This window comes from Aulostomus chinensis, chromosome 14, assembly GCF_037954235.1.
Source record: "Aulostomus chinensis isolate RoL2024-O1b breed Wild chromosome 14, RoL_Achi_v1.0, whole genome shotgun sequence".
NCBI classification, from domain to species: domain Eukaryota; kingdom Metazoa; phylum Chordata; class Actinopteri; order Syngnathiformes; family Aulostomidae; genus Aulostomus; species Aulostomus chinensis.
The window spans coordinates 11562305-11586578 of record NC_141333.1 but is presented as its reverse complement, the minus strand read 5'-3'; the positions used below and the strand labels follow the sequence as shown (position 1 = coordinate 11586578).

At 39.5% G+C, this 24274-nt stretch overlaps 2 protein-coding genes across 9 annotated transcripts in view; both read left to right on the top strand.

The window, feature by feature from the left end:
- The window catches only part of atp13a3 (ATPase 13A3), a 28137-nt gene extending 19110 nt beyond the window's left edge, over positions 1-9027 (top strand). For 2 of the 3 annotated variants that reach the window (XM_086223930.1, XM_086223929.1), the window contains 15 exons: positions 359-479; positions 564-688; positions 1695-1855; positions 2029-2157; positions 2271-2350; positions 2442-2484; positions 2604-2713; positions 2957-3053; positions 3163-3235; positions 3355-3532; positions 3826-4004; positions 4096-4184; positions 4601-4681; positions 5394-5486; positions 7315-9027. In XM_086223930.1, the coding sequence (XP_086080056.1) occupies positions 359-479; positions 564-688; positions 1695-1855; positions 2029-2157; positions 2271-2350; positions 2442-2484; positions 2604-2713; positions 2957-3053; positions 3163-3235; positions 3355-3532; positions 3826-4004; positions 4096-4184; positions 4601-4681; positions 5394-5486; positions 7315-7512 (1757 nt within the window). In that variant the 3' untranslated portion in view covers positions 7513-9027. The remainder of the gene's footprint in view (positions 1-358; positions 480-563; positions 689-1694; positions 1856-2028; positions 2158-2270; positions 2351-2441; positions 2485-2603; positions 2714-2956; positions 3054-3162; positions 3236-3354; positions 3533-3825; positions 4005-4095; positions 4185-4600; positions 4682-5393; positions 5487-7314) is intronic. The other variant, XM_086223931.1, reaches the window with a different exon arrangement.
- A 5129-nt stretch (positions 9028-14156) lies between these two features.
- Positions 14157-24274, top strand: part of opa1 (OPA1 mitochondrial dynamin like GTPase) — a 36162-nt gene continuing 26044 nt past the window's right edge. For 3 of the 6 annotated variants that reach the window (XR_015119204.1, XR_015119203.1, XM_086224115.1), the window contains exons 1-14: positions 14157-14366; positions 15345-15669; positions 15937-16033; positions 16200-16307; positions 17295-17348; positions 18687-18769; positions 20655-20813; positions 22457-22510; positions 22820-22924; positions 23128-23214; positions 23487-23600; positions 23842-23922; positions 24026-24100; positions 24199-24270. Coding sequence is in view for 4 of the 6 variants with exons in the window: in XM_086224115.1 (XP_086080241.1) it covers positions 14338-14366; positions 15345-15669; positions 15937-16033; positions 16200-16307; positions 17295-17348; positions 18687-18769; positions 20655-20813; positions 22457-22510; positions 22820-22924; positions 23128-23214; positions 23487-23600; positions 23842-23922; positions 24026-24100; positions 24199-24270 (1443 nt within the window). In the remaining 2 variants the exon portion in view is untranslated. The remainder of the gene's footprint in view (positions 14367-15344; positions 15670-15936; positions 16034-16199; positions 16308-17294; positions 17349-18686; positions 18770-20654; positions 20814-22456; positions 22511-22819; positions 22925-23127; positions 23215-23486; positions 23601-23841; positions 23923-24025; positions 24101-24198; positions 24271-24274) is intronic. The other 3 variants (XM_086224116.1, XM_086224117.1, XM_086224118.1) reach the window with 3 other exon arrangements.

Below are 24274 nucleotides of genomic sequence, written 5' to 3'. Positions count from 1 at the left end.
TTATTATTAATGTTATTGAGGTTTGCTTTTGGTTATTTATGAGTGTCGGAAACAAACATCCCACAATCTACATTTCTGGTGGATTTGAAATTTGTACAAGGGGTCTAATATCTGTTTAGTTCAGAATGCTGAACAGTAATACCAGTTCATGCGCACCGTTTCCTGTTTTTGGTTTCAGTGCTAAAACATTTAGGCCAGCTTTGAATCTACTCAATAATTTCACTTGATATAGCTTAAAAAAATCTGTGTAATAGAAGTCAGTGCTGAATGAGAACTTAATGAGAAGCAACCAGAGCATAAAGTGACTTCTCTCCTGTGACCTTTCTCATCACCTAAATGTTTCTTTGTCTCTTCCCAGTGCCAGAAAATTTTGCAGAGGTTTTGGAAAGCTACACCAAGCAGGGATTCCGAGTCATTGCTCTAGCTCACCGTCGTCTAGAATCCAAACTCACCTGGCATAAAGTCCAGAATGTCTCCAGGTTGTGTTGATATGATTTCTTTTGGCTTTGATTTTAAACCCATGTGTCGACCTCAAAACTGAGCATTCTCTCTCCCTAAAACAGAGATCACATCGAGGCAAACCTGGAGTTCTTAGGTTTGATCATCATGCAGAACAAGCTTAAACCAGAAACCCCAGGGGTGCTGCAGGATCTTTTCAGCGCCAACATCCGCACCGTAATGGTCACTGGTAAGAGCAAGTTCATGTGTGTGCTACCATTAGATAGCATCTTCATCGTCATGAAGAAAGGAAACTGTCCTAACACAAAAGTCTGGTTTCCATCAACCTATTTGATGCCCATTTTGGTTGTATAGCATTAGAAAAAGTTATTGGAAATTGTGACATTATTTTAAAAATGACTTGTTAGCCACAGCCACAGCCATGCTTAACCTTGCCTACACCACCATCTGCTGACCGCCCTACACACCATATTTTATTCTCTCTGAACCAGTTGATGGAAACACACCACATGTTCCTTTTCTTTGTTGTGATATATCACTTAAACAGGTCACTTAAAGTTTTCTCGAGACTCTATTCCAGGGATGGAATGTGTGAACCTACTGCAAAGACCAAATCTCCTTCTTTGTTTTTGTCTGTCTGAAATTTGTTAAGGCCATTGTTGTGATTTCAGGCTGCAAAATTATTTCAGTAATCTTCAGTAATCAGTGATTTGGCTCTTGGAAGATTTAATTTCTCTGGTATTTATTCAGCTGAACCTGTAATCTCAACTAAAACTATTTTCAAGGCCTCTTTGTGTCACTGGTACTCCAGTATCCACCTGATGAGCTTTTATTTTTCTCATTTTCTGCCTTTTATTCACCTTGTTTTATTTCTCTTGAAGTACCTCATGGGTCAGAAAACAAGTCACACTGAGGCTAGAGAGGGTATATACAGTATTGTGGCCAAAAATGAATCAAAGAGTGGAAATGTAAATTTCTCAGTTACTCCAAAAGACTTGGAGCTAAAATTAGAGGGATAAGAGTTGACGAGTCCACGGTCGGTATAATCCTCTGCGTCTTCTGTATCCAGCCATATGCTCGGTAATCCACAAACTGGTACAAACAGTTGTTGTAGTTGTTACTGAGTTCTCACTTAGATCTGATGCCAATCCTTGTTTTCTCTGCTTCCTTGAACCAGAGATTTCTATCTGTCCAATCTTGGACCCCTAATAAAATGGCTTGCCTCCATTTTTCAGGTGACAACATGCTAACAGCCATCTCTGTGGCTCGGGACTGCGGAATGATCCCTCCACAGGACACAGTCATAATTGCAGATGCGCTGCCCCCCCATGATGGACAGACCGCCAAAATCACATGGAGATATGCTGACAAGCCAAGCAAGACCTCTCACCTGGAGGTGACAGCTGCACATTCAGATCCACGATAACAGAGTGCATGCACACATACACATTAAAAACAGAACCTAAGAATTTAAGCCTTATTTTGTATTCATGCAAGCAAATCAATACTAAATAGTTGTTTCTTGAACTGTTTTCACTCCCTTTTTTTTTTGTTTCCCTACTGAAACAGCAAGTGAATATCAGCCTGGAGGATGTTTGTCATATTGACGAGCCTAAAAAGCAAGAGCTGTACCATTTTGCCATGAATGGAAAATCCTTTGCGGTCATCGCCGAGCATTTCCCCGACATGCTTCAGAAGGTGCGAGGGCTCTTTCAACAAAGTCATGTGTTTCAAGTTACCAGAGGAGACAAATTACTCTGAGACGACAATGTCAGGTTTTGAACATTTGTCATGATCACATGTTCATGTAGTTGGTGCTGCATGGGACGGTGTTTGCCCGAATGGCCCCAGATCAGAAGACCCAACTCATTGAGGCGCTGCAGGGTGTAGAGTGAGTATTCAAGTTGAATACATCAAAATTTCCTCATGTTAATTGTGGTTGTGGGAATATTTATTTCAGATTTTCTGTCATTTTCTCACAGTTACTTTGTGGGGATGTGTGGGGATGGAGCAAACGACTGCGGGGTATGTCAAGCTGCTTTATAAAGGAATATTAGAGTGACAATATTTGGTTGAAAAAACAGATTTCTTTTTTTGCCAGTTTGTGCATGTGATCTATTTTTTATTCCTCTTCCCTCATCCAGGCTTTAAAGAGGGCTCATGGTGGAATCTCTCTGTCGGAGCTGGAGGCCTCTGTAGCTTCTCCCTTCACCTCCAGGACGCCTAACATCTCCTGTGTCCCCAGCCTCATCAGGTTTCTTTGCTTTTTTTATTTTCATAATTAATAAAAGAGAGACAATGTGACAGTAAGGCTGTGTTTGCTCCGATTGTCCTTTCCAGCTCATTTTCCCCAAACCTCATTAGAAACATTCAAATTTGTCAGGACACAGAAGATGACTCGCACATGATCGATGCAGGAAACAAACAGGAACAGCGTGTTTTCAAATTCACAGTCTCTTTTAAGATGGAAGATGAAGGTGTTGGCTTGCTTTTACAGGGAGGGCCGTGCTGCTCTCATCACCTCCTTCTGTGTATTCAAGTTCATGGCCCTTTACAGCATCATCCAGTACATCAGTGTCACTCTCCTCTACTCTGTACGTAAAACTGTGTCAACAGTCATATAGTACCTGCAGAACTGATGAAAAATACCCATATTTGATGAAGACTAGACTGTTGTCTCTAACTGTTTTACTTTTTCTCTAGATTCTTAGTAACCTTGGAGATTTCCAGTTCCTCTTCATCGACATTGCCATCATCCTTGTCATTGTCTTCACCAGTAAGTGTTGCTGAAGTTACAGAGACGGTGTGACATTTATTGACCATCTTCCTCTCTCACAGAATTGCAGACTGCTGGTTTCTACCCACCCTAATCTTTTCTCCTCTGCTCTTCCTCAGTGAGTCTGAACCCAGCCTGGAAAGAGCTCGTCTCCCGTCGTCCTCCGTCAAGTCTGATCTCAGGGCCTCTGCTTTTCTCTGTGCTGTCCCAGATCCTCATCTGCTTGGGCTTCCAAACCATTACCTTTCTTTGGGTCCGACACCAGCCCTGGTATTCAGTCTGGAACCTATTCTCAGAGTGAGTCTTGGCCATAATAAAAATAAATAAATATTATAAATAATAATAATAATTATAAAAAAATAAATAAAATATATATATACAAATATATATATATATATATATATATATATAATAATTTGCTATTTTCTACATGTTGATCCACAGCATAGAGCTTGTTGCATAGTTCTTGACTCGGGCTAAGATTGCTAATGATTGATTGTGTACATTGAGATTTATGTTGTTCGTACATACTTTGAACACTTACTAAAAAAAAAAAAAATCCTGTTTGTCCTTAAATTGAACACTCCCAGTGCCTGCAACCAGTCATCCCACATCAACATGTCTGACCTCAACAACACAGAAGAGGATGACCACAATATCAAAAACTACGAGAACACCAGCCTCTTTTACGTGTCCTGCTTCCAGTACCTCATTGTTGCCATTGTCTTCTCAAAGGGCAAACCTTTCAGGCAGCCTAGCTACAAGAATTGTAAGAAAATGCATCTTAATGCTTAAAAAAACCTGGAACAGTTACAATTATGTAAAGTATTAAATCTTTTGTTTTTGCGTGCACTTCCCAGGGCCTTTTGTGGTGTCTGCATTGAGTTTGTACCTTTTCCTGCTCTTCATCATTTTCAACCCTGTTGAAGCCATCGACGAGTTTCTGGAGGTAAAAGCATGAGAAGTTTATTCACTCTGATCTTCTGGAAAGAGTAATTTGGTTTGTCACCTCTGAGTGCTGTAATCTCCTATTTCAATTTACGTCCGTTTTAGGAGGGGCGGGGTCATGAGTTGTGTGACATCACAAAAAAATTCAGTTATCATGTAACGTCATTCCTGCTAGACGCCTCACCCCTTTATCTAGTGCAGGGCCATGGATTGTGCGATGTTACAAAACCTCCCTGATAGTCTCAGACCATAGACCCTTTGAGCCCAGACCCCCTTGAGAAAGCAATGCACACATCAAGTTTTTTTGAGTCAGAAACAAAATAGAAATTTCTCATGTGTTTGTATGGTGATGAAGATGTGTCTTTCTAAATCAAGATTTGTTGGCACTACAATGATGGTCAGTGTATCTCCGCACAGATTGTTTGTGTTCCACTTGAATGGAGACTAAAACTCTTCATGATCATCGTGGTCAATGCTGCAGTGTCTGTTTTGGTAGAGGTAAGAAACACATGTAAACACGGTGACTTAAGTTTTTTTTTTTCTTCTTCTTCATGTCCAGTTTTTGTTTTCTCATGCAGTGTGCTCATCTTTGTCTCCTTCAGCTGGACAGCAGGATCGATGTTGCGTTAATCTTCTAGGCTGTTATTGTCTGTTTTGAATAGATGAATTCCTTCAATAAAATGATGTATTGCTACTCAACTGCATTAAAGTAGATAGATAATGCTGGCCTGCCACATTCAGTGAAGCGGTGTAACTATGCCTCTGCCTTCCTATTAGACGGCTCGGCTGCCTTTGCCTACATGCGCTGCTTTGCAGACACTCTAAATGGTGACGTTTTCTAAACTACCAGTGCACATTTGACACTCTTTCATTGAATTCTTTCATAATTATTTTGCACATAACCAATACTTTCACAGTTCTCAGTGTTTGTAAGACAATGCAATCAAGCACTTTCTTCTAACTCACTTTGTTTACTTTCTTTGTTTTTTGGTGAAAAAAATTTTAACCTCATGTAATTATTAACACGTAATTCTTCAGATGTATGTTTGCCACACAAGATTACTTGTTCTAAGGCTTTGATGCACAATTGAACACCGCCAAAACAAATGAACGCCTCTGTGCAAAAACAAGCCACCAACCAGCAGAAGCTATGTTAAATCAAATTAGCCTTTCTGTAATTCTTTCCCCTGCCAACTGCGCTATTCCATAGACCTTCATCATTGACATCGTCTTATGGAAGCTTGTGTTCAGCCGAGACAAACAGGGCAGCTTTGGCGTCACTCCAGCCGCCCCGACACCACAGGTTGGGAATATCTGACACCTTCTTTTCTAGCACTTTCCTTTTCCTCTTGTGTGGTGTTCCCTTTCTCTCTCCACCCCCACCCCCCACTCCTTTCCCCTAATGTTACAGACCGCACCTATTGTAACCTCTAACCAAGATATGCATGTGCTAGACTTGACTCTCTTTCTGATCTGTCCCTTCTCTCTCTTGTCCTGCTGATGGGCCGTCGGCGCCTGAGTTCTTAAAGTGGTCTTAAAGAAAACTCTTCCCGCTTGTATGTTCTTAATGAAGTTGCAAACATCCAAATAGAGAGCTTGACGTAATTTTCTTTAAAAATCCGAACTGATTTGTAAACCTACAAACCCCGAAACCTTCATTAAGAAGCTAAATTAGGGCTCAGCTCTGAGTAAGTGAACTGTTTTATCTGTGAGTCAAGAATCGATGAAAGGAGCACAACTAACCATTCATTTCAATTTGTCTGCAAAAATTGTATGCTAAAAGTCAAATTTGAGGCCCAAGTATACCTAAACTTGGCAATCACTGTATTGCGATGCCCTCTAAGGAGAAAGGTTTGACAGGAAATAGTCTGAGACCTGACGGTGTAGCTTATGCATAATTTCATTGTTTACTGCTTGCCAAAGTGTAAGAACAAGGAGAAACATTTAGAGTCCATGCATCTGACAAAATACAGGTTATCATTGGCTGTGAAGGTACTAACATTTATCAGCAATATGGTGATTGAGCTGTTCACAACAAGACAAGTGTACTGTACTTCCTGTAGGGGTGGGACAAATTTGATACTGTTACACATTGCAATTCCTCATCTTGTTATACTTTATCGATACACTAGCATCAGATATTGATATTTTCCTTAAAATAGTTGGCGCTATGAATGAATTCCTCTTTTGACTCAACCATTTAAGTTGAGTCACCAAGCCAGACTTTACCGTACTCTTTACCGTACAATTTCCCGCCATGTTTTCATGCCATTTTTAGTGTTTTTTTCCCTCTTCAGTCACACAGATATTGTCGTTTGGTTGAGTAATTCTTCTACACTACATCTTTTATCGCAGAATTACTGTCATATTATCATTGATACCAATGTGGTCTCGTAGCGTGAGTTACTGATTTCCACCCCGACATTTTAATATACGCCAGATGCAAATGTCGATAGTAGCTCATCATTTTAAACAGAAATGTGTTTGTTTCAATTTGCCCAAATTGATCTCCAGTCTGAGATGTTTAGGAGATTCTGGAATGGTTATTTCTGGCCTTCTCCATCTGCTGCACCTCCAGTTCACACCTGCTCCACTTATTGCTCTCATCTCTGAACGTCCTTATTACTCTAGGTCCTAGTTACTTGCCCCAGCCAGCACTGTCGGTGTTTCCTACCTAGTGCACTACGTTAGGTTTTTCTAGGGAAAGCGAGCCTAAAATATCTTTTCCGGTGTTAACTAGAAATTTTATGTTTGAATCTGCACACATCTGCTGTGGAATCCTTCGTTTGATGTGTATCTCCATGAGCTTGTTTTGAAGGAGTCAGGTCGCTCTTAATTGTGTCCTGCTGACTCCTTTAAACTATTGTCATGCTGAATTTTGTTTTGAATGACTTGCATGCATGCACAATTGTAGCAGTGTGTAACAGTGTGAAGAAACTGTGTGTATATAGTAGACAATGTTTATATTTTGCATGCAACAGTTACATAAGTTTGCTTTTGTCTGTTTTGATGTTGAATTGTTGAAGAAAAACTCTTCAATGTCTGACACCAGTTAATTGTACCTTTCGTCCTTCCCTTTCCTTCTTTTTCCTGGTGTTTTTATTTTATTTTGGGGGCTGTGGTATTTTCAGAGTGGCATTGACCTGCGGGTGTACAAGTGTCTCTCTTGGGTATGCTGCCCACGCAAGATTGCACCCAAGGCTCGCTACATGCACCTGGCCCAGGAGCTCAGCGTGGACCCTGACTGGCCACCAAAGCCAACCACAACCACTGAAGCCAAGCCCCGCCCAGAAAACGGCTCCACCTATCAAATCATGAACAACTCCTAGCACCCCTCCAAGTATTTCAAGCTCCTTTCATACAGAAAACATGCAAATTAACTTCAGTGGTCACACCTTTTAAATTATTCATGTATTGTAACTGCTTGTCGCTGGATCGAAACTCCTTATACTGTAGTTCCTGCAAAACAACAACAACATAGGATTACACTTAAGCACCAAATGAAGTTACGCTATCTCAGCTGTACTCTCGCTCACTGGCTCGCCCACTTGCACACTCTCAGGTCTCTTACATCAGTTATATTCAAGACAACTCCATTTGACCTCAGCTGGACTGCACTCCACCCACACACAACCCAGTTTGGAAGGAGAGAGTTGGAGTTCTCGCTGTCTGTCTGAAAGGGTCATAGAGAGCCAGAGAGCCCTGTTTCCCAGCTAGCTTTTGACATACGTGTGCTTACAGAAACTTAACTGGAAGTGTACTGAAGGTGTTTAATGCCAGAAGCTGATTTCTGTGGCGCGATTGTTAAAAACACAGATGTCTTTAGATTTTACTTGCAACTGCTGTACTAATTATGTCTCAGAGTAAGAATCACCAAATCCCACATCTGGGTCTTTCACCAAGATGATGAATGGAACAGAGACTAGCTCTGAGGAAGGGGTGGTACTCTGGCTTCCTAAAGAGTGACTCAATCTGACTGAAACAGGGCATTGAGAACAGGGGGGATCAAAATGTTTCACTTTAGAAAGATTTGAATTGTTGGTGTTTATAGTGAAATGATGTGAAGTGGGTGGAGTAACAATGTGTTAATTGGCAGGTGGTGTTGCTGAATCAGCAGTTATAAGTGTTTTCTCCCACTACCCACCAATATTTAGGGCATTTCATCCAGTGAGTCTAACCTGTTATGGGCAGTGCAAGGTCTGATTGCTACTGTGTAGTGGTCTTTAACAGCTGATATATTGTACATACACGTACATTGTCATTTAAATTAGCTAGTTTAACCTGGCCAGCACTCATTACACAGCATGAGTACAGTTCACCGGATGCCCAGTAATATAGGTTCTCATTCGCTTTCAAATTATCTGTCCAACACTGAATTGAGGAGGACCTGCATCCTGGGAACGACCCCAGCCAACATCTGGTTCATTTATTATCCACTAAAATATTCACGCCTGAGAGCTGATGATACAAGTCTGGGACAAATAACCATTGACAAGACACAAGACAGTTTTAGTTGATGTCATGGGACATATTTATTGTGTTGAGGGGTCACCAGCCATTTCTTTTCTTCAGCCATTTCTGATTTACATACAGGAAGATCTAGAGACTGAATGGTTATATAGGAAGTTAGTGAAATACTTGATTACAAAATACATGACCGATTAAAACTATAGAATTATTAAATGAAAAAACTAAGGTTGAACTTTTTTCATGTACTTCGGCGAAACCCTTTATACACAAAAAGGAAAAGACTTAAATGAAATTATTCATTCTCACCACCACAGGCTGGGTCCTGTGGCTGTCTCTCTCTCTCTCTCTCTCTCTCTCTCTCTCTCTCTCTCTCTCTCTCTACATATATATATATATATATACATATATATATATATACATATATATATACACATATATATATATATACATATATATACATATGTGTATATATATACATATATATGTATATATATATATATATATATATATATATATATATATATATATATACATATATATATATGTATATACATATATATATATATGTATATACACACACACACACACAATTACTAATACAATACAAAGATACATTTTATGAAACATGAACAATGTCAGTAACTTTATTTTGTCTGTTGAAGATACATTCTGGTTAATTTTGGTGGAATTTTCATGCCATGCCACAAACTGGTCAACAGCCTCAGCTCTCCTGCGATGGTATGTTAGCACACTAAATATTAGCACCAACCTGAGTCTGACAGGAACATCATGGCTTTTCCTCTACTGCTCCCCGCTGGCCAAAATTTTATCTCCAATTTGAAATCCATCCAAAACATTTTATTTCATTCTTGTGAAATGAAAGTTGCAATCTAATGAGCCAGTGGTATGACAACAAATCCTTTGAGCCGTGTCCTGTCAGCATCCTATGACATCAGGAGACTGAAAGCATGCAAGGGATTTGCCTGATGCCACACCCGTGTGGTCATACTTTTAATACATATTAGCTGCAATACTAAAAATATGACTACAGTTAAACTTTATTGTAGAATTAGGATGCATACATTAACATATCCGCACAAGAAACGGCATGTAACAGGATGTTCATGGTCAGTTAAGCACATGCATGAAAACAACATTAAGCATCACATGCCTTCAAATTCACGTCTGCTAGGCTCCTGAGAGCCACTGCTACAACGTTTTTCTTTTAAAAAATGTCAAATCATCTGAATGATATGTTTCTTCCTGTGGAAGACTCATTTAAAAAATGCGATGGTAAATTAAGGCCAAGGCATTGTGCATCTCATCGGCTAGCTGCATATTCAAAGCATCAGTGTAAAACCTGTGAAGGATGTATGCTGATCCACATCAACTGCTATCATGTACTACACACAGGCTACATGCGTAGAGAGCGAAGGGCTGCATCTTGTGTTCACTGCTCTCGTTGATATTAAAAGTGATGCTTCTCCAAATCTGGTCAGTAAGAATCTAAACTCACTTGTTTGTCGACTTAAAAGCTGACCGTGAAAGCCTCTAGTTTCCAAAAGAAAACCTGCTGAATGCTGGAATTTAGTTGCTGAAGTAGATTCCAGTGAATGCAGAGAAGAAACCTGTGCTGCAGGTTTTGAATTTCTTTTCAGCTGAGAAAAAATCCAATTTGGCTGCCAGTCAAAGCAGCAGGCCTTTTTAAAATGACATGTGTTGGATATTGGAAAGCCAGATTTTGGATGAAGCTTTACTTTAAAATAAATGCACATGCAGCTGTCCTTCATTGTGTTTTATAATCTACTGTGGTCTGTCTTTCATTAATTTTATGGTTTAATTTTAGAGACCATCAATCATTCGTCCTAACATGACCTCTCAGTCCCCCTACGTTCTTTTAATGATGCTCTGTCAAATGAATGTCAATGTCATGTTACTATCCCTGGTGAAATTAAGCAAAACCCATTTCAAATATTTGCTAAAAGTATTTTATAGAATTTGCCATTGAATCACGTGTCATATGAGGTCACAGTTAAGTTTCATTGGTTGGTTCGGTTCGTTTTGTGTCAGTATGACAAGGCATTTCCATAACATCCAAAACTCTGAGTCTGATGTTGCTCAGCGCTAAAAAGCTTTTTCCTATAGTTAGATTACAAATCCATATGAGACTTGTGACCCTCATAATGATCGATTTCACAGATCCATTTCTTCAATGGGTGTAGTATTTTCTAGGATTGTCACATTACGAGGAGGAAGATGAGTACTTCATAAAATTGCTGAACTGCTTTTTAAATAGACATTCTTGTTGCAATATGCAGAAAGATTCAAGATTTTTGTCAAAGAAAAAAAAGTTTTAATCATTTTTGCCGATGCCCAAACGTGGGCCTATGTTTTTTTGGGGGGGGGGGTTCTTTTTGTTTGTTTGTCTGTTTTTGGGTTGGGTTTTTCTTTCAGTCTTTAATTTCAAGGCTTCACCTGCTCTTCTTTAGATGCTTACTGAGGCTAAATCGAATGTTATGAAAACAACAAAAACTGTAGTTTTGCTCTGTGAATGCAATGCAATGATTATTTATCCTATTTCCAAAGACTTAAAAACATTCATCTTTTCTGTATTAGGTTCTTGAAAGAAAACATTTATGTATAATCTGAGTTCAGTTCTGTCACCTCTGATTCACCTGAGCAGAAGTGGACCTTCAGTGGAGATAATAATATTAGAGGTTGGATTCTGTCTGTATATATAGAAATGTACATTTCAAGTGTGTGCATAAAAAGCAAAGATGTAGTTTATAAAAATGTATTGTTTTTGGATTATCAAAGGGCTGGTGTTTTTGTTTTTTTTATTTTAACTATCTTGGTACTGTGTTGCAATCATGTTTCTGTCTTTTTAATTTATACATTCTATTTGATTTATATGTACCTTCACTTTTATTATTATTAAGTTGCATTAGCTTGGATATTTCTCATTTGGGCATGAATCCTGGGCATTTTTTTCTCTATTTGATTTAGTTATTGTAAATTATGAATAGGGCACTTTTATCAATATTTATTCGGTCTTGGGTGTACATAATACAGCAGATGTCTACTTTAGATATGAAAGAAAGTTTAACTTATACCATCGCTTTATGTCAGAATGCCCGTCTAGCTTTTTTCTGGTCTGTAGCCTCAGTTTTCAGCTGATCTGACACAAGAAGGGAATTCACCTGATGACGTATAGTGTATTTGGCTTCTCTCTAATGAGCCGATTCCAAATTCGAGCAACATCTGACAATCTTTACTTTTTTCTTTCTTTCATTCGATGTATTTTTTTCTGTCCAGACTTTTTTTTTTAATGCTTTCTTATAATAAAAAAAAATTGAATTGGCAGAAATATGTCTTGTCACTATTGAAGAGGTGATATTTGCTGCTAGGGGCAAAATGATTCAGCCACAGCGTAACACAGAAAAATATGTCAGATATATGCCTTGCAAAGTTGCCTTTTATTGTGACACATCTATGTCAAATCAGTGGATTTTTATGCTAAAACCTCTTTGCTCTTGTTCAGGTACAACATATACCGACTGTTGACTTTGAGCATTGGCCTCTTTATTTGCGTCATGTTTCTCAAACACACCGTTGAATGGCATTGTGATTGAGTCAGCAGCCGGAGCCTCACGGAGATGTTGTTTCCTCAGGGAAATCTACAAATATGTAAAGAACAGTGTACAAAAAGTACAAAAAAAAGTTGATTCCCAAATTGAAGGAAAAGAAGCTGTCAGTAAAACATTATCACAGTCCATGTGTGTCTGCGTTTTCCGAAGAGTTAATTTAAATGTGCTTTTTTGCGGCTCCCACCCCTCGACCATGCGTTCATCCGGGGTTAAATGTATTTTTATTGGCAGAGATGATCTTTCTTTTTTTTTTAATTTTTGTACTTTATAATTTATTTTTATTTATTCTCATTTCTTTTTCCCTGAGCATTGTATTTTAGACTTACCTTGTTTTCTTTCTTTTCAATAAATGTTCTCAAAACAATCTACTTCATGTCTATTGGTATTTAATTTTCATTGGGCATACATGGGATATTCAGCTGCTGCTTAAGCAACAGTAAGGGATGTTTTTATATGTTGAAAAGATAAAAAGCCTCAGATGTCAGGAAAATGTAATGTCAAAAAGAATAATTATCTCCTGAATGACAAGTGCACAAGCAACGTGAGATACTGAAAACTGTAGGATACACCCCTGGTAATGTCTTCCATCTTGGAACATAGAAAACTTGAGTGTGGTCAGATTTACAATGAGTCAGTGCTTTGTTATGAGCCAAACTGGCATAATTATTTGAGAACACATGTTAACACTGAAATCGGCAATTTTAAATACATTTTTGTGTGTGAAAGTGTGTTTCCATAGTGAAAGAAGAGAATTTAGCCAGAAAAGGAAGGCAAACTGCAGGTGCTGCTATAAAAACAACATTCCAGATCATCCACAAACTTGGGTTCAGCTTCTTCAGAAGACTCCTGTGGATGAGACATGGCCAAGGGTCTCGACAGACTCCCTGTAGTGATCTGAGCTGTTCAACAGTTTTTAGTTCTTTCAGAGGTTTGCTTAAGGTTGACAAGGATTAATTCAAGCAAGCATGGTTAGACACTCTCTCTCTCGCTCGCTCGCTCTCTTTAAACATTACTAAGTTCCTTCTTGAATACAATAGAATTCAGGTTTTGAGGCATTGAACTTCCATGTGTGGTGGAAGTATTTGGTAAAAGAGGAATACGAGATTTATTACAAAATATGCATGATTGCACATTATAGAGAAAACACCCTTGAAATTAAAAGAAGCACTTTCATCTTCAATCACAGTCCATCCATCCATTTTCTTCCGCTTATCCTGTTAAGGGTTCTGGGGGGCTGGAGCCTATCTCAGTATCTTTTAGATGTGAGGTGGGGTTCACCCTGGACAGGTCGCCAGTCTATCACAGGGTCAACACATATAGACAGACAACCATTCACACTCACAGCTGCAACTATGGTCAATTTAGAGTATCAATCAGCCTAGTCCCCTCTTGATGTCTTTGGACTGTGGGAGGAAGCTGGAGTACCCACTGAGAACCCATGCAGGCACAGGGAGAACATGCAAATTCCACACAGCAAGACCCCAATCCTGAACCAGGGCTTGAACCTGGAACCTTCTTGCTGTGCAATGACAGTGCTACCCACTGCACCACCGTGCAGCCTTCAATCAAAGTCCTCAGTTAAAAAATGTCTGGATCAGCACCAGAATATTTGACCAAAATTCCAAAACAGATGTGACTCATTTTACGTTAAAAAAAATATATGAATTGGCTGCTACATATCAACTTTGCCAATGAAGTAAAAAAAAGAAAACATGATTCAAAACACTTTTTTTAATTGTTGTTTAAGTGACTTTTTTTTCCTTCTTTTTCGATAAGGCTGCCATTTTGGAAAGGATTTTCGCTGATGCAAGTCTCATATGGGAACTTAATTGTCTGTGTGTGTTTGTCAGTGCCGATTTGGAGGTCGTACCGGTCTTCAGGAAGTGGGCTGAAACTCCAACGGTGTCCTTTAGCTAACGAGCTAGTTAGCTGCCACAACTGGCAGGCAAATGTGGACCATTTGGAAAGATGAATTAAACTGTTCCTGAGAGTGAGTTTTAAAGAAATTAGTGTCGTTCCGCTGTAGATAACAGCGCCATGCTGCGTGTCGGGAGCAAAGCTGCCTGGTGAGTTTACAATTATAAGAGGAAAGGGAAAAATAACAGTGCGGCAGAAGGTAATTTGCTCATTTTTGACAGCTGAGGGCAGCTAAGTTTCTTGCTTCATGCTAATAACTGACATCCCGGTGAAAAGGCACATATCCTATAAACAGGAACGTATATTCTCCAGCCAGCTTCCATCCCATTTCCTAGTTACACACTGTCACTGGCATTATTGTTGTTGATTGAGAACCGGCCTTTGCTCCTGGTCCGGATTGTGACGTTAGCTTCGTCTGCTAGCTAACATTAGCTAACTGTAGACAGCAAGGATGGTTGTTGCTGATGACTGACTTTGGCCTCTGGCAACAAAAGAGAGGAAAACGGAAATCGGGGCCACCTACTCTCGATATTAGTTGCTTTAAATTACAGTTTGTAGAAACGTCGCTTTTTGTATATTCTGCGTCAATTTATGTCCTCTGTCTCAGAGGCCACATGAACATATTAACAGAGCAAGACAGAATTGAATTAATTATCCCTGATGACATCCCGGTGAAAAGGCACATATCCTAACACCCAATGTTAATGCATGAACTTAATTAACTTGGAATGATATCACATGCCAGATGTTACTGTTATTCATAGATATCTGATATTTCAATTTTCCCTGTCTCTGGGACAAATAAAGGAATATCTTACTTTACAATTACTTACACCGCCCTTATTCCAAAACCTGGGAAGTCACAGTCTTAATATAGAAAAATTATTTTGACTTATGATAATAATTTGTCACTGATACTGCCATTATTGTCCAACAACAACAGCTGATACAGCAGCTACATTTAGTAGCCTGTTTTTTATATATATATATATATATATATATATATATATATATATATATATATATATATATGTATATATTTATATACATATATATTTTCAGCATGTTGGCAGTTGCAGTTCAAGACAGTTACTTTGAATTATTTTTTTCAAATTTTTCTGTATTAGCATGGCCTGCAGGAACCTGGTCTCCACCAACATGGGGGTAAGATATCGGGTACCACTCCAGAAGCTACACCCTCTGTTCCGTGCCATCCACCATCGCTACTCGGGAAATTCCAACCTCCAGCGAACTCCTCATCGCACAGCAGCCCGCTATTTCAATTCCATGTCACGGTTGCCCATGCGGTCCCCTAAACCTCACACGGGGTCAGGGGGCCACGGCTACCAGCAGCAGCGCAACTTCTGGGTGGCCCGCCTTGCTGCCAGGCTGCTTAGGCTCCGATACATTCTGCTTGGCAGTGCGGTGGGAGGAGGGTACACAGCTAAAAAGGTCAGAATGGAGTCTCTGATCACCTCACGTTGTTGTGTCAATAACATATTCTTAACCTTTTCTGTCCTACTGACATATTTTTGGTCATGAATTATCTTGTACTCAGAAAGATGATTTTCACATGAAGTAACAGATGAGACAGTTTATAGTGCACACGTTGGTAGTCATATTTGCACATTTGTTATACATGTACAAGGGAATTTATATTGTTATTATATAGCATGTTGTTCAAATGAAGTTAACGAAGATGAATCATTTTACCTTTAGACCTACGATGAATGGAAGGACATGCTACCTGATTTTAGTGAATACAACTGGATCATTCCTGACTTTGTCTGGGAACTAAGCGAACAAATTGATCTTGGTAAGTATTTTTATGTCACTGATATGAAATAGAAGCATCCAGTTTACATCTAGACTGATTTTGTGAATGTGTTATGTTTAAAAATAGTTTGCGCAATAATGTCATTCAGTACTTTCGATGCCTTTCCATCTTCCGCTGAACCATCTCATGTCTGTTTTGTCCACAGATAAACTGGCTAAAGCTCTGCCAGAGATGGAGGAAATAGCCAAATTACTACCTGACCTAGATAAGATAGGAGAGAACTTCACCTTCCTCAAAAGCCTCCTGTCTTCTGGTGAGTGTACAAATCCCCAAACACGCTCCTGCATCTTAACCAAATTAAATAATTCTTTTTCAACAATACTTTCAGTAATGTCACTGAGGTTACCACTTATCAATAGTGTGTTATTTGCTGTTTTTCATGTTTTATTTCCTCTGCTTCAAAGTGACTGTGGTTAATTTAGATAATATAGACTCAGTAATGAAAAAATTGAAGGAAATAACCTTCTCTAGTTTGCTGCTTTTCTTCTGTATCTTTTCCATCCTTTGGGTTTTGTTTGCAACCAGAGTCTACTGAGAGCTTATTTGCCAAAGGATTTCTGATAAGTTTTTGGATGAAGAGTTTTATTGATCTTACAATTAGTGGCTGTTACCACGACTCAGAGTTGATCAGGGGCCAATTACTTCAGTACAATGTTGGAGAATACAAAATATTTTATCAGTTTAAAAAAATATAACTAGGTCTTCCTTCACACCACCGTTAAGTTTTGCCCTTTTTATTTAATCATATTAAAAGACGGACAAATGGCTGCGAAAAAATAACCTCCTTGGCTCATGATATCATAAATACCTGATTGTAAATTGCAATAAAAGTCTCTTGTGTTATTTGGAAAACCAGCCACCATCCCTTAATTGCGGGTGTTGATCACAGTCACTCACAGCTAACCATGGTGCACATCAACATGTTTTATTGCCATCATATTATCTGAACCCTCCCTTGAAATAAGTGAGAAGAACACAAAACTCCAAAGGATACATTTAGGTTACCATATGTGCGATGTGTTGAAATGGATATCTTGTTTGGCTGATGATGACAAAATCCAGTAGCTTTTGCTTAACCTGAAGCTCTGGCACAGCACTGACATTGTTTAATACACATTATTTAGCTTTGTCCCTGCTTTGACCACCATTCCTCTGCTTCTGTCTTTTATGATTTTATCTCGTGTTGTTCTTCCTTTCTCCTCCTCCCCTCCCCGCCTGTCCTCCTCAAAATTCTTCACAGGTGTGAGTTTGGGTAGTGAAGTCAAAGGAGCTTCTGGTCTGCATCTGTTGTTAGGTGTGTAAACCTGCACTCGGTAGTGCCGCCCACCTCCCTTTTCTCTTTCTGTTGCTCTTAGACCAACATCTTGCCATGATAGATGTAGGCTGTGGTAGCGTTCCAGTTTGCAGACCTGAAGAGCGCTTGTTAAAGTTCTCCTCCAAAGGTGCTGGCAGTGTGTCTTCCATGGAAGATTCAGTACCATGTTGACTTCCATTTTACTGTCAAAAATGGCATCATTGTTCATAGCGATGAACTCAGGTCGTGTTTTAGTGAAATGATTGGTCTGCATCTACATAAGATTAGGAAATGGTTTCATTTTGTGCAGATGTGCAGAGGAGTGAGTGCATCTTGTCCTATTTTACACTAGTAACTAATGTCTCTTTACAAAATCCTCTCTTTAGATGACCCTCCGTGTCAAACATTTTGAAATTGCAAGGGAACCTTTTTTAGCCACCATTAAAAGTGCTGTTAAATGAAATCGTGAGCAGTGCTCCTAAACGGTCCAAATGCTCTTAAATGCAAATCCACTATGTTTGCCTCTATTATGTCCTTCTCTTCCCTTTTGACTTTCTTTAACCTGACTGTCCTTGGATTCACTTTGTCTTCCTTATCTGTTTTTGCCTCCTTTGACTTCCACCCTCTCTCTCCCCTGGTGTCTCTGGACTTTTTTTAATCAGGTGTTTGGAAAATGCATATGAAATACCTCCTTGCAAAGTAGTGGTGGTGATAAGAAATAATGGTGCCACCCTAAAGTGCATTAAATGTATTTACAGTGCAATTTGGAAAGCCTTGACTTTCACAGTTGTTCAGCTAGAGTGAAAACCTCTGGACTGAGTCACAAATTCAATTAAGGAGTTTTGGCTGGATCTTTCTCTTCACTCACAACTTTGAACCATAACTGCATTTTAATTCAAGATATGCATATCAAAGTCAAGGTATCCACCAATCAGTGAATGTGGTGTAAATAGCAAAGTCCTCTTTTATTTAGATTTTTCTTACATTGGCTTTCACAGTTGCTTCTATAACAAAGGGAACCAACACCGAAGTGCATTTAATACCTGCAAATGTGCAACCTGACGCCTGTATACCCAATGCAAACATCATGAACAATTGTGCTCTTTCTTTATGCTTGACTCAATATTAAAATTTCAACATTTATGAATGATATCAGTACAAAATTTTCCAAACATTTGATGTTTAATCACACTGACCTCTCTCTTTAATCATAGACTTGCTTTTAATAACCGCTACCTGGCATCTTTTGGCTTTGGGCAATGTGTACATTAAGCTCTGAGTATTTGATGTATTTTCATATATGACCTTAATCTGTGTTGTTGTTTCCCCTCCTGCTAGAAACCCCAGGTGATCCTCCACTAAAAGCCACAGATGCTTCTGCTGCAGCCACTCAAGATGCCAGCGACAAACAATACAAGAAGGCAAGTTCATAGAGCCATCCGACACTTTTACCTGCTCTGCTTCACCACAGCTCCGTTGCCAAAACCTCTGCAGCTTGGCAGCTTTTCTTTCACCTTAGCGGCAGGACAAGTGCTATGATTTAATCTCCAACTCAAAACTGTGCATATATATAGTTGTGTAATTCAGTGGATAAGACCATTATCTGAGACAATTATGTAAAGACCCCAATTTAATCAGTGCGTCAGTGAGGGAAAAAATGGCCCCTTTATAGTGTAATATTTGGAAGTACAGGTTGACTGAATGTGAAATGTGTATTTTACATTGGCAGTGAACAATTTTTAAAAAAGCCCCTATAGCAGGGTTATTGTAAGGAAATGTCAAGTCAGTATGAATAATTATTAACTCAATTAAGACGTGTTGTGATTGAAGCTGTGTCGTATTATTGAAATCCCTAGTAAACATACAATATTTACACCTTAATCGCATCATGAAATCCTCTTGCTTCTTATGACGCGTGCAGCAGGTCGAGTAGCTTCGACCAATCAGGTTGACACTTGACGATGAAGGGAAAAACATTTACATGCGGCAGTGGTTTAATTTGAACTCATAGGAATGATCAAAGTAGTGTCTTTCTCGGAAGAGGGTTGGATTATTGCCGCCATTTTAAACGTAACGTGGCTCTTACCATTAATGACTAGCATAATTTAAAATAATTCACTTAGTCTGGCACGACATGAAATGAACAAGGTTCATTCACCCTGTACAGTCTGGCATACTTATCTTGGTTCTAAAGTGTATTAGGTGCTTTTCATGCTTCTCAAGTGGTTCGTCAGAGGCCTCATTTGTGAGACTTCCTGGCTTTATGGTTTAGATTTTGAGGAAAAAAAGAGTATATTTACATTTGTTTCATTTCTCTTTTCATCTCTTTATGTTAATGTGTTTTGTCCTTTTCCACAAAGTGACCAGTTTCAGTGTTTTGCTGTTCTACTTCCTTTGTTTTCTGTGTGTTTTTAACCTCCAAAAAGTGGTATAAAAACACAATGGTAATATATGGCAATGAATTATTATTTTATGTGAACTGCATTTAAAAAAAAAAATGCTTTCCCTCTGTTAGCTTTCTTTTAGTTTTCCGTCATGGTCTCCAACATGACACCACAACGTAATAATGCATCGTGCATTCATCTGGTGCATGCGCACAGTGGCAATAGGAAGACAATATAATGGAAATGGAAAATGTTGTCATGTTGGGGACATTTAAACTCAAGCAAATTTCTCTGCTAGTCCCAATGTGTGCTCCATCCTTGAAAGAGCAATATCCCATTGCTTGCTTTGCTTATTTAACCATCATCATTTTCAGCAGCATCAGACCAATAATAGTCACATCATTGTTTTGCAGAAAATTTTATTAAAGTGGTTTGTGATCTTCAGTGGTAAACAGTTGTCACTGAACAACATCTGTATAAATCTGGTGATGTTTCTCCTTTTCTGACACTGCTAAGTGGTATGAAACCCTGTATTGTTCTGTTATGTAGCAGAATTATGATGATTGTGAGGGCAGAGAAAAGAGTCAGTGTCGTTGCCACTTGCTGAGAGGTACTGGTTGTGGTATTAGTTGCCTCTTCTGCCATCAGTCTGGCAAAGTTTTGGTATCGACTTTGTTGGGTCACACTGATGAAAGTGGCAAGATTTCTGGAGCCAGAGAATCTGTTAAACTTGAGTTTTAACAGAACCAAGATTCTCAAGTCTGAACAGCAATAGTGTCCCTGGCTGAGACACAGGCCCGTATTCTTGTGTCAGCCCGTGTGTTTGGATGCAGCGTTGGCCTGTATGGCTGACCAGCCATGTGGCTGGGTGTTGTTTTTATTGCTGCTCCTACCTCTCTCTCACTATGACATACCCCAGCAGGGTCTGCTCGGGGAGCTCATTCTAATTCAACAGCAGATCCAACGGCACGAGGAGGAGGTCCGGCGGGCTGCTGCAGCCAATAGTACCCCACGCCCCCCACCGCCAGAGCCTGCCCCCAGTCCGCCTCCGAACCCCAGCCCCCCTCAACAGAAACGCAAGGTGAAGGTCCCATCCCGCTTAGATCCGCCCTATCCCTGTCAAATAAAATCACCTACCTACCAAACGACCACGGCTACGCAGTAGGAGTTGAATGTATGTATTATGGTCTCAGTTTCTACCAATCAGCTGGACTAAACTTTGCGAGAGTAAGCTGACGCTAGGCTGCAAAAGCAGTGTTTCACTTCCCTCTCTGGTAGGAAGATGTGAATGGGACCACAACCCATACAGGAGTGGCTGGATGTGGTCAGACCAGTGCACCTGTAACCACACCCAGCAGTGACATCACAGTGTCCTGGCACACTTGAGAGCATGCTATTGCATGAGTACAGTGCTTTTTAGCTTACTACTTTTGTGAAAAATATAGCAATGTAAGCTGTAGCCAGTTTGAAGTGTAGACTATTTGTTTTATAATATAATTACAAGTTCAGTAGGTCAGTTGCTCTTAGACCACTGTGTTACTAATTTAAATACTGTTTGCTAGCTGATAGGAACATAAACTTAACAGCTGCAAAACCTAATATATTCAAGTGGCCATGCAATAAACAAAATCTTTGTTAAAATTGCAATGTTGAGCATTTGTTAAGTGTGCCTCATCAATCGAAATCTTAAAGTAGGGGTAGTCGTATTCAAGTTTGGCGCTCTTCTTTGAGCCATAGATATGATTTTTTTGTTGTTTTTTGAAGTACATTTTATAATATTTGCAGTCCAGACAAATGAAGTTTTTTTGTGTGTCTACCAGTTGGTTGTTGGAAGGGCATGTTGTGCATGAACCTTCATAGCCTGGCTCCAGATTACCTAACTCAGCCTCATTCTCTCACAATACTGGAGCAGCAGCAGCCGCAGCAGCAGCAGCAGGACATGTTTGGGAGCTCTGCATGGGGTGGAGTGTCAAACTGATGCATGGTTTGAGCTGCACTTTCAGAAACCACCGTGAAGGAACCCAATTAAAACAAATCTGAAAGATGAATGAGTTATCAACAGCAAATAAGAAGCTTGAAGGCTGTCAGCTGGAGCCAGTGTTGAAATGTCTGAATACAATCTGATTCTGAACTAAGAATAGTCCAAACCTTTTCTCCCACTGTTGCTGCATATCAGAACAGTTTACAGCAGATTTTGTATCTTAGATGTGTAGATTTGAAATCAAGTTTGATAATGTTTGTTGTGTTCATCTCTTTAATTCCCTGCTGACGCTCCCATTTGTTCATGTAATCTTTGTGTCCTTATTCCTGTCTTGTCTCTTGTTCCATCAAAACTGTTGCAAGGGTGTAAATCATGTCATCAAATCAGGTTTAAATTATGACGAATCCCTCTGTAATGCCTGTGAATGATTTTGTGAATTAAATTCAGTCGTAATTGTTTTAGGGCTCACTGTTTCATTTGCAACATTTGTGAATTATAGCTTGTCGATTGAAGCACAGAAATAGAGTACTGTCTGCCTGACCTGACTATTTTCTCTCTCTTCATGCATTAACTGGTTCTTTCTATAATGCAGTCTGCACGTAATGAAGCTTTGTGGTGCTGGTGGGATTTCATGCGTGTGAAGTTGCACAGCGAGGGTAACACAAAGCCCGCAGAGTCCTCCAGAAAGAAATGTTATCTAAACATTTATTTCTGCTCTTTTTCTCTTTTTCTACTCTGACTAGTCATCAGACAAAGAAAAGATAGACCAGCTGCAAGAAGAACTACTCCGAACTCAGGTATAGTATGTCTTCTCTTACTCAGGCTGAAATACAAAAAAAAAAAAAAAAAAAGTCATGCAATTCATCAAATCTGGTATTAGGTTTTTTGTCACTTAGATTGGAACCTAATTTGCCATTATTTGGACGATCTTTTTCTGTTTATTTCACAGTGAAATAGCTTAATGTCATAGAGTTCTTTGTTAGACGTGCATGGTTAATTTAAGCACTGTTTCCAGCTCAAAAAGTGAAGTCCGATGTTCTGTAAAAACTCTTGCTCCACGTGTGAAATGTTGCTGGTGCTGGTTGTTAACTGCTGTCTATCAACAGCTCAAATATCAGCGTATGCTGGAGAGACTGGAGAAGGAGAATAAGGAGTTGAGGAAAGTTGTTCTGCAAAAAGATGATAAAGGAATTCACCAAAGGAAAGTGAAAGTAGGTCCCACAAATAAATAAATAAATACACACACACACACACACACACAAAAAGACTCTTCACGTTTTACATTTTACATTTTGCGATTTCCTTGTACTTAAAATTGCTTTACCCTTAATGATCATTCAGCAGAATTTTTTTTAATTTACTCCTTTCAGTTAAACTGTTGGCTAATTGCTTTTATTATTCTGCCCCCCCCAAGAAATCCCTTATTGACCTGTATTCTGAAGTTCTGGACATCTTGTCGGACTACGATGCTAACTACAACACACAGGACCACCTACCTCGGGTAAGGTGCATCCAAAATGATTACTTCCATCATCTTTAGCTGTTAAGTTGTTGTAGTTTGGCTGTTGAGGCTGTCTCAGTGGTTTGTGTTTTCAAATATTTGATAATTATTTGATTTCTTCACACTACATAAGTAATTCTGTGCTGATAATATTAGGACTCAGGCTGGTCCCCACTTCTGGCTAGTACCCGCTTCATTTTCTTGGCCTTTCTGATTTTCCTCTTCTCCTTTGCACTGCAATGTCCACGACTTCGCTTTCTCTGCTGCCTCAGGTGGTTGTGGTCGGGGATCAGAGTGCCGGGAAAACGAGTGTGCTGGAGATGATCGCTCAGGCCAGGATCTTTCCCAGGGGCTCTGGAGAGATGATGACTCGGTCTCCTGTCAAGGTAGATGGGACCAGAATGGTCTGGGGTTTTTCTGTTTGTTTCTTTGAAATGACACATTAACAACGTTCATTTTAGAATATTTAGTTGTCATTATTGTACATTGTAATGTAATAAAATCAATTAAAAACTGTTATCACTACAGTGTTGCTCATCTTTGATATAGGTCATGTAGGTGTAATGATTTTTATTATGGAAATGCAAGTTTAAATATGAAACACTGAGGCGTCTTTTCTTTCTGCAGGTCACTCTAAGTGAAGGCCCTCACCATGTGGCTTTGTTTAAGGACAGTGGCCGAGAGTTTGACCTTACCAAGGAGGAGGACGTAAGTACCAAAATCATGAACTCCATCTATACCATGTGAATTGGAGTGCAAACCTGGCAACCTGTTTCTGCCTTTATACCTGCTCTTTCTCTGTGTCATGCAGCTGGCTGCTCTGAGGCATGAGATCGAGCTGAGGATGAGGAAGAGTGTGAAAGAAGGACAGACAGTCAGCTCTGAGGTCGGACACATCTATTCAGAATATTGACAAGGTCACACCTTCAAAGCTTTAATGTGCTGTAAGATATCAAGAAAATGTGATGTCTTTTGTCATATCAGACAATATCTTTGAGCGTCAAGGGCCCCGGCATCCAGAGGATGGTGCTTGTTGACTTACCAGGTGTCATTAGTGTAA